Raw genomic sequence first — 10,006 nt, forward strand, 5'->3', positions numbered from 1 at the left:
AGATAAGATATAGTTATAGAGTAGAGTAGATTTATTTTGAATAAAAGAGAATACTTATTACCACCAGATTGATCGGTTGTGTTTTTCGTTATCCTGCAGTTGTCGGTTTTTTCACCTAGCAAAAATATCAGCGAATATATGATTTTTGTACTGAAAGAAGCTTTTGGCACCTCCGTGAAAGATTGCCCAAGAATTCCACGAAAACAATCAATATTGAAAAAATGGGTAAACTTTGACTTTGAGACTTTAGCAGCGACTGCAAGTGATACCGAAAATAAAACAAACGTCACGATTATTAAAAAAAATGCTTCTCGAGAGAACACAAAGGCAAACACTTTATAAACGGGGATTTTGGGTTCTATGGGCAACATCACACCCCAATCATATGCCGCAAATGGATATGAAAACCATTCAATAGGAAATTGTGAGAACATTAACATTGAACCTGACATTTCCATTTTTCCATCTAAAACAAGATTATCAATATTTTTAAGAGAAATTGAACTGTTTCCATACGATATCTCCAATTGGGCATTATGTCTCTTTGCAAAAGAAGTATAAATATGCCCCACATGACCACCAATTATCGTATTAGAGTTTTTTGAAATGATTACTCCCGGATGTGCTTCAGCGAAAATAACTGGCAATATTAGGCCGTTAAGGTTCTGCATTCGATCTGGAAAAATATCCGAATCTTTCTCGTTCCAAATGAATTCTTCAATTTTTAATTGATTGATATTGATGTAGTTGTAATAGGCCAAAGTGTTTAAGAAATCTGCAAAAATGGCTAAAACATTAACCATTCTATTATCCCAGCAGAAATTGAAAAGACTCTTCAGTTTCAAGTCATTTCTTGAAGAATTCTTCATCACAAAGATCGTCTTACAGAAACGAAGATGTTGAAGATGTTCTAGAAGTCGTTGAAGAAATAAATCACTTGAATTAAATTGAACAATTGTTAAAAGGTTTTCGTTGAATTCTGCTTTCAAATAAAATGAAGATGATTCTGTTGTAAGAATCACTGGAAGATTGAGTGAAGATGATAAGCCCTTTATAAATTTGTCATCAAAATTAGAAAAGAAATGATCTTGAGATGATTTGTAAAGAAAAACGCTTTCAAAATTCTCAACTTTGTTTATATTTTCGATGAAACTCAAAAACTTTGAATCTGATTCAGCTTCAGTTTTCAGCAATTCAGCAATAATAAAAAGTGCAAGAAATGCAACAAGAATGTTGTTATTAAACATCATTGCGGAACTATTTTAAAATTTTAACTCCTGCTTCGAGGGGTTCGACTGATAGAACTGAAGTAAGGTTTAAACTGTTGCAGTTTATTTGCTGTTGAATCGCTTATTTCTTTTAATTGATAAGTTTAACTCATCATTTCCAACTCTCCTATAAAGTGTTATAGAGTTGTTAAGTGAAATTCAAATAACCATTCCTTTTAAAATTATAGGTAACAATGCTTACACGTGTGCGTCTATTACCTACAATTATTAAGTTATAAATAGCAGCTTTTATGAATGCATGCAATTTAATTCAATCGCATTGCTAAATCGCCAGCAAAACGTTTAAATTTGTTACATTAATAAAAACTTTCATTTCAATATTGATTCATGAATTTGGCTACCTTGGAGACATGATTCAGCTAGCAACATAAAGAAGGGAACAAAGTTACATAAGAAGGAAGATATTTTTTTTCCTTTCAAGCGTTCAGTTGGCAACTCAACATACAACAAGTTGAAAAACGATAAAAAGGAGAGGGTTTGCCTTCAAAAGGGGGTTCACATCTTGATCCTACGAAATAGTTAAATATAATCTTTTTTTATCAAAAAACAAAACCGACTTCCATGGATCAAAACTGGGTTTTATGGTTTTTCTAATAGTTCCTATAACTGAACGAAATTGAAATGGGACCACATTGCACACACCACCTTTCCAATACAAAAAGAATTATCAAAATTGGTTCACTCAGTCCAAAGTTATGAGGTAACAAACATATAAAAAAAAGGCGAATTGAATACCTCCTCCTTTTTGGAAGTCGGTAAAAATAGCGAAACATCAAAAAGTTACGGGAGTGGGCTCGACCCTAAAAGAACCATCTGCAGGACTGTTTATTTAAAAAAAATTGACAAAATAGTCTCCGAAATAATAATGGTTGTGGAATGTAAAGCTGAAAAGTTGGAACAAGGCAAACAATTTTCAAAAAATTTTTCACTCGAAATTCGGATTTTTTTTATAAGAGTTAAAAGATTCAGAAATAATTTTTTTAAACACAAATGATATTTATTTATGTCAACTTTTTTCTACAAAACAAACGAAATAAGCTTGAACAAAAATAATCTTCACGATGAACAATATTATGATTTTTTAACAACATTTAATCCATTTTTTTTAAATTTGAAAATAAACATCTCTCCAATGAAACTCAAGATCCCTACAATCAACGCCAATCCCATAAATTTCCAAACCCACTTTAAGTCTTCAACTTTTAATGCTTTCAATGTAGGCTTCAATCCAGAGTTAAACTTTTTAATTCTTCCAACTCTCAGCAATTCATAAAAAGTTCTCTTCACCCAAAAATCAAATAATCCACTTGATTGAGTTTCCAAGATATGAAAGTTCAAAATCTTTTTGTAAATTGAATTTTCATTTAAAAAAATTGCAAGTAGTTTATTTTTCAAGAGACACAATTCTTCAGACCAGCGAAATAGTTTTTGATTGAAGAACTTTTGTTGACTTTCATAATTCATCCAACTCATACTTGTTACTGCGAAAGCATACTTAGTATTTAAAGTATCACGTAATCTTTTCAAAATCTCAAGATTCGGTTCAACTTGAAATGAATTTGAATAGTTTTTCATGAAATTAGGTCTCAATTTGTACAAAAACTCATCGATTTCCCATTTAGATAGATATATTTTGAGACCAGATGATTGAAGATCGTCAAAATTTTTGATTAATTTTTCCTTTGGCGGTTGAGTCATGAAGGATTGAAGAAATGCATCGTATGAAGTAACAATCATGATTCCAAGTAGAAAAATCAACAAATAGATGATTTTGGTGCTGTAAGATGCTTTCGAATCTTCCGAAAATGATTGTCCAAGAATTCCACGAAAACAATCAATATTGAAGAAGAAGGTACATTTTGATCCTGAAAGCTTAGCAGCGATTCCAAGTGATATCGATAGCAAAATAAATATCAAGATTATTAAAATAAATGCTTCCCAATAGAACACAAATGCAAACACTTTATAAATGGGGATATTTGATTCCACAGGCAACATAACACCCCAATTTAACACCGTAAATGGATATGAATACCAATTAAAAGAAACTTGTGAAAGCATAATCATAGATCCTCCAATCTCTATTGTTCCATTTAATACAAGTTGGTTAATATTTCCAGGTGTAACTGTACCGTTTCCATAGGAAATGCTCAATCTTCCATTGTGTCTCTTAGCAAATGATTTATAAATATTTCCTAAATAACCACCAATCATCGTATCACCGTTTGAGTTTTTTGTAATAATCAATCCTGGTTGTACTCCCCCAAGTGAAATTGGTAAGATTATGCCGTGAAGATTTTGCATTCGATTTGGAAAAATATTCGAAACTTTCATCTTCCAAATGAATTCTTCGATTGTCAAATCTTCAATATTGTGATAGCTGTAATACGCCGAAGTGCTTGAGAAATCTTGAAAAACTGCTACCACATTGATTAATCTATTCAGCAAGCAGAAATTGAAAAGACTCTTCAGTTCCAAGTCATTTCTTGAAGAATTCTTCAGTACAAAAATCGTCTTACAGAAACGAAGATGTTGAAGATGTTCGAGAAGTCGTTGAAGAAATAAATCACTTGAATCATATTGAACAAGGGTAAGTAGATTTTCGTTGAAATTTTCTTTCAAGTAAAATGAAGAAGATTCAGTTGTGAGAATCACTGGAATATTGAGTGAAGATGACACGTCTTTTACAAATTTGTCATCAAAGTTGATGAAGATTTGACTTTGTGATGATTCGTAAAGAAAAACACTTTCAAAATGTTCAATTTCATTTTGATTTTTTATTAAACTCAAAAGCTTTGGGTTAAATTCAGCTTCAGTTGTCAGCAATTCAGCAACAAAAACGGCAGCAAAAGCAAGAAGACTGGTTATGTTGTAATACATCGCAAGCTTCCTTATTCTTTGAATTTTCAATGACAACTGTTGGCTATTATTTCAATCGCTTATTATATAAAAGAATTGGGTGTAAAAATTATGTAAAACTTATCAATTGCAATTGTGATTGAATTTCTTCATGTAAGTCATTATCTTGTCCATCAAATTAAAAGTGGAAATTTTTTGGAATACATGCAAATTGGTTTGCTATTAAATTTAAAGGTGATGTAGTAAAGAGAGTGTTAGAAAGAACTTCCATTTCAGTACTGACGTCACTCAATAATTTAAAAATTAACTACAGATATTTCCATATTTTTGACCTTTTTCTTTCGCCTTAGTGGAGTGCGGTTAAGACTCTGTAAGAATTCTTCATCACAAAAATAGTCTTACAGAAACGAAGATGTTGGAGATATTTGAAAAGTCGTTGAAGAAATAAATCACTTGAATCAAATTGTACTATGGTTAAAAGGTTTTCACTGAATTTGTTCTTTAAGTAAAATGAAGATGCTTCTTTGGTTGATAGAATTACTGGAATATTGAGTGTAGTTGTAATATTTCGTATGAAATTGTCATCGAAATCATTGACAAAATGGTTTTGGATTGTTTTGAACAGGAACACACTTTTGTTTAGATTTTTAACAAAACTTAAAAATTTTGAGTTAAAATTAGCTTCAGATTTCGAAACTTCAGCTGGAAAAACAATAAAGAATGCTAGAAGACTAATATAATTGTATTATTATTCATCGTAAGTAAGAATCGACAAGAGTGATTTTCAATTTATTATTCCTACTAACTATAATCACAATCAATATTGAATTTGATTAAGTAGGTGTTAGCAGTAGGACGAATCATCAACAACTAAATTCTGTATGATTATAAAAATTATTTTTGTCACGTGTGCAGAGCAGAGATTTGATTACTATGTTAGTTAAAAAAATAGCACAGGTATTGAAAAAAAATCTAAAAAAAAAAATTGAAAACTGAGTAATGAATAGTTTTCTAAAATAAAAGAAGAAGGTTAGTCTTCGAAAAAGTGGTTATTATGGTTATGATATTGATCACTTGAGTAATATTCAACAAGGGTTTAGAAGATTATCGTTGAAATCTGCCTTCAAGTAAAATGAAGAAGACTGAGTTGATAAAATTACTGGAATGTTGAGTGAAGATGTCACGTCTTTTAAAAATTTATCTTCGAAATTAGTGAAGAGCTGACTTTGGGATGATCTGTACAGGAAAAACGCTGTGAAAATGCTCAATTTCGGTCAGATTTTCGATAAAACTCAAAAACTTTGAATTAAATTCAGCTTCCGTGTTCAGCAATTCAGCAGCAAAAAGTGCAAGAACGGGAACAAGACTGGTTTTATATGAATGCATCGTAAACTTTCTTATCCTTTTGTATTTCTTAACTGAAAACTGTCGACTGTTATTATCGTTATTAACTGGATATACATACTTGATTGAAACGTTATGACAAATCACAAATTGCATCCAGTGATTGAATTCCTCAATTTATGTCATTAAATTGTCCATCAAATTCATTGGAAATGCATCCAAATCGGCTCTCTAAATCTTCAAACATCCAATCATTAACACAGGAATTTCTATTATTTAATTTCAACATTTTGTAGTGCAGACAGGGGTAAAAAGTAGGTACTCCAGTCTCTAGAAAATATCAAAACATAGAAGAAACAGAAAAATACCAGTGATTTAGACATTTTGTCGAAAATGACCGAAACTGTTTCATTTAGAAGAATCACACTCACCAACAATTTACTGACGTCACTTGAACATGCAATGCTTTTTTTCATAACATATTCCAGATACACCATACACTTTTTAAACTTGTTGCTGCAACATTGGATTGACTTTATTGTTCGATGCAGTTTTGTTTGTAAGGAAAAACAACTAACTATCGAGCAATTTGTTGCAAGAAGATCATCATGTGTCAATATGCTGCTGCAACATTGGAACGTTACTGTAAACAAATGATTTTCTGATAAACAAAAGCATCAGGCAGTTTATTTTAAAGTGTCGTTCGTAGAGAAAACGTAGGCTTCATGCAGTTTCACTTTTAATTGCATGAAACAGCATTATAAAAAACTGTTTTTCACGTTTTTATTCTTTATTTATATCCTTCAACTTGTTGCAGCAACATTTAAAGGCTTTTTTTTTGATGTGTAAATGTGTAAAAATGGCCAACAATGCAACCGAAACCTCGTTTGAGAGAGATAATTGATCTAATTAACTTCTTGGGAAGAACTTGGGCTTTTAAATCATTTTATTCTACTTTTTATTAAAAAAAATCACTTTTTTCTGAATTTTCTTACGATGATATTGACAAAACAATATCAACTTTATTTATCAATCAGTTCCTAAAAAAAGAATTAGGTATTTCAAAATAAAATAAAATATTGTATCTTCATGTCTTCTTTTCAAACATGAAAAAATTAAAAGACCTTGTGCTAAATTTCCATAGTTGAAACTCATCTTTGACATTGTCCATAAATATTTGCACCAGATCGTCTCTCACAGATATCTACCACTCATTCATATAATAATAATATGGCGATCGTTGTTTTATGTTGAAAAATCTTGTCCTAACCAATTCATGTTATAGGTATGCTGCACGACCTGCTATGGTAATAAAATTTAATAAATCATAACAAAAATGATATCATAGAGAATAAATATTTCGTCACAATTTGTTATTAATGGCGATTCATGTATGTTTATTGCATACGATTTTTTTTGGAAGAAAATAAATAATATACAAACAGTCGCATCATCTGTCGCTTCATCAGAACATTTGCAACATCATAACAAACCATATATAGAAACGATCTATAATAATCATGATCATAAAAAAGGTTCTCATCGGATATACTGACTCGTATGTAGTTCAGTATGTTTTGGTTTTAATAATGTCAGTGATGGATGCTCTAGAAGAAGGTAGCATTCCCATTGAAGTCGATATATTAAATTTGTTGCAGCAACATTTGTGCCATCTAGAAATAAAATCAGTAAGCAATTTTTTGCTGAAAATTGAAATACACAAAGTTCCGGTTTCAAAATCATGCCCATTAACTTGTTGCTGCAACATTGTTTTAATTTTTTAGTTGTATCAAACTGTTTCACTAAGAAAAATCACACTCACCAACAATTCACTGACGTTCCTTTTACATGCAATGCTTCTTTTTATAGCATATTCCAGAAACACTTCTTAAACATGTTGCTGATACATTTGATTGCCTATTTTATTTGATGCAGTTTAGTTAGTTTGTTAGGAAAAATAACTAACAATCAAGCAATTTGTTGCAAGAAGATCATAAAGTGTCAATATGTTGCTGCAACATTGAATTGTTTCTGTAAACAAATGATTTGTTGATAAAACACAAGCATAAGGCAATTTATTTTTGAGTGTAGTTCATAAAGAAAACATAACCATCATGCATTTTGACTTTTAATCACATGCAACAACATGTTTTTATTTTATATTTAAGCCTTTTAACTTGTTGCTGCAACATATAAATAAAGTATTTTTTTCAACTGAAAGTGCTGAAAAAAGTTAGTTAAGTTTAAAAGCCAATAATCATTAAAAGAAATTGTTTTTTCTGTTCTGTGTCTCTGATTTTCATGTTTTTAATTACATGAGTCTTGAATGTAACGAATTTTTTGTTTGAATCTTCAACATGTTGTAATTACTTTTTAACTAAAAAAGATATCCAACCAGATTATAAGTTGACAACTTGCGTTTTAACTTAATTATAAAACTAAAAAAAAATCCTTGATCTTTTTTTTCAATCAACATGACCAATCAACAAGTTTGTTCTTATCTTATTCGCACAATTTCGTCTCCAGGTGATTTATATAAACTGAAGACCCTGAATGAGCATTAATCGTTAAAAATAAAAAAAATAAAAACTTAACTCGTTCATTACACAAAAAAAAAACTTAAATAACCAGAAATCTTGTGACCTTTTTGGAACATTTTTTTTTTTAATAAATAAATTGAATTAATTTAAATCAACCTGTAAGGCTTAAGTTCGGTAATTCGTCTCGCTTGTCGTAGCAAGACTAAAACTGCAACCCTATAATCATCTTCAACATTATAATGCTGGGAACTTTGAGGTCTCATGAAAGACAACCAAAAAAAGATATGCAAAATTTATGAAGTCGATAAGGTAAAATGTAACGCTAAGAGATTTTATTTGGTGATAAAGAAAAAAATGGTTCTGAATCGAATATTTTCGGTTAAACAACAACAACAACAACAAAAAACTAAGTTATCTGGGCAATTAATCGGATTTAATTTTGGTTTTCGATGATTTTTTTTTTTTTTTTTTTTCATGGAACAACGTTATCTAAAAAGGTTTGAGTGGTTTTTGGAAAGAAAATATATTTCCACTTTTTTTTGAAAAGTTTTTGTTTTATTTGAGATTCATCAAAAAGAAAAAAATTGAATAGTACCACACAAATAAAAAACACGAAAACAAGGTTACTTGTTCTTTTGTGTTATAATTTACTGCTAAAAATCCATAGGTTTTGATTTTATGAGATGATAAAAATAAGACAGGACTAATTTTAAAATTTTTGAGTGCATATTGAGTAAGTCAAAACTCATGCCAAATATAATAGAACACCATAAGAATAATTGTGTTTTTATATATACCCAAATGCAAATTTATTCATTTTTATACTTAATCCGTAAAATTATGGTTTTTATTGCCATAAAACATGGACTAATGTCGATTGAGCTGAGTATTTCGATTAGTTGTTGGTCGTCGTGGGTATTCTATATATTTTATTATACTCTTGTAAATAGCTGTTTAGGTATAGTAAACTTCCTTGACTGGGTTTTGAGAGGCGTTTACATGTGCCGTGTTGTAGCTATTTTGAGATTAGTTTTTGTGCATAGGTTAAGGTGCTATTGTGAGTGCAGTGGCTATTAAATGGTCACTTACAGGGGCGGTTTAATATTGAATGGCGCCCGATTGTTCAACCTCTTGAATTCATTATAAAATTATGGAGATACTTTTTTTATTAAATGGCGCCCGGGAAGTATGTATCTTTTTGTAGATTTTTTTTGTTTTAATTTTAAATGATTTCAACTAAATAAAAGTATGTAATTTTAAAATAGAATTGGGGAAAATATTGTGGTTAGTGGTTTAAAAATTGCGTAAGTCAGGATATTTTGATATTAAAATGGCGCCCGGGAAGTTTCTTTTTTCAGAACTTTTTAAATTCTTGTCTATATTTTCTTTTTATAATGTTAGGCAGATAAGAGTGATATTAAAGATAGAGTTTAGGTTGTGTTGGCGTGTAGATATCAAGTGGGATATTTTGTATATTAAATGGCGTCCGGGAAAAGTTTAAAAATTAGTTTTATTTTTCTAAAATATTGCCTTTTTTTTAAATCTTAGAATAGTTTGAAGTAAAAATTAGAGAAATCGTTTTTTTTTTTTAGGTATAGACTAAATGGCTCCCGAGAAGAGTCTTAGTTTTTATTTCTCTGTGTCAATTTCACTAATTTGGGGTAGATTTGAAATAATGATTACAATGTAATTATTGTAAATAATGGAGACCACAGTATTTTATAATCTAAATGGCGCACATAGGGGTATTTAGTCAATTTAGGCGGACAAAACACGAAATTTTAAACTGATCCAAAAGTAAAAATTCAACTTCCTACTAAAATTAGATAACTTACTTAGCATTGTCTTATAGTTTTAATATTGATTACCACTCCAGGTGACTAACAGCAGCACTCTAGAGTTCAGAGTTTTCAACCCAAAAATAAAATAAAATTTTATTATAGTTTAGCGACAGTGCTTAATTAAGTACTTTTT

General features: G+C 30.1%; 2 protein-coding genes across 2 annotated transcripts; both read right to left on the bottom strand.

Moving 5' to 3' along the window:
* Window positions 1–246: 246 nt before the first annotated feature.
* On the bottom strand, window positions 247–1,250 carry LOC129918125 (uncharacterized). The gene is made up of 2 exons (XM_055998484.1): window positions 334–1,250; window positions 247–256 (listed from the first exon to the last, which is right to left on the bottom strand). The coding sequence occupies exons 1-2, from the start codon at window positions 1,248–1,250 to the stop codon at window positions 247–249; spliced, it is 927 nt and encodes a 308-aa protein (XP_055854459.1).
* Window positions 1,251–2,332: 1,082 nt separating this feature from the next.
* LOC129919621 (uncharacterized) lies at window positions 2,333–4,439 on the bottom strand. The gene has a single exon (XM_056000565.1). It carries the CDS (start codon window positions 4,167–4,169, stop codon window positions 2,361–2,363), a length of 1,809 nt encoding a protein of 602 aa, XP_055856540.1. The 5' UTR covers window positions 4,170–4,439; the 3' UTR covers window positions 2,333–2,360.
* Window positions 4,440–10,006: the final 5,567 nt, after the last annotated feature.

Source organism: Episyrphus balteatus, chromosome 4, assembly GCF_945859705.1.
Source record: "Episyrphus balteatus chromosome 4, idEpiBalt1.1, whole genome shotgun sequence".
Classification (NCBI taxonomy): Eukaryota; Metazoa; Arthropoda; class Insecta; order Diptera; family Syrphidae; genus Episyrphus; species Episyrphus balteatus.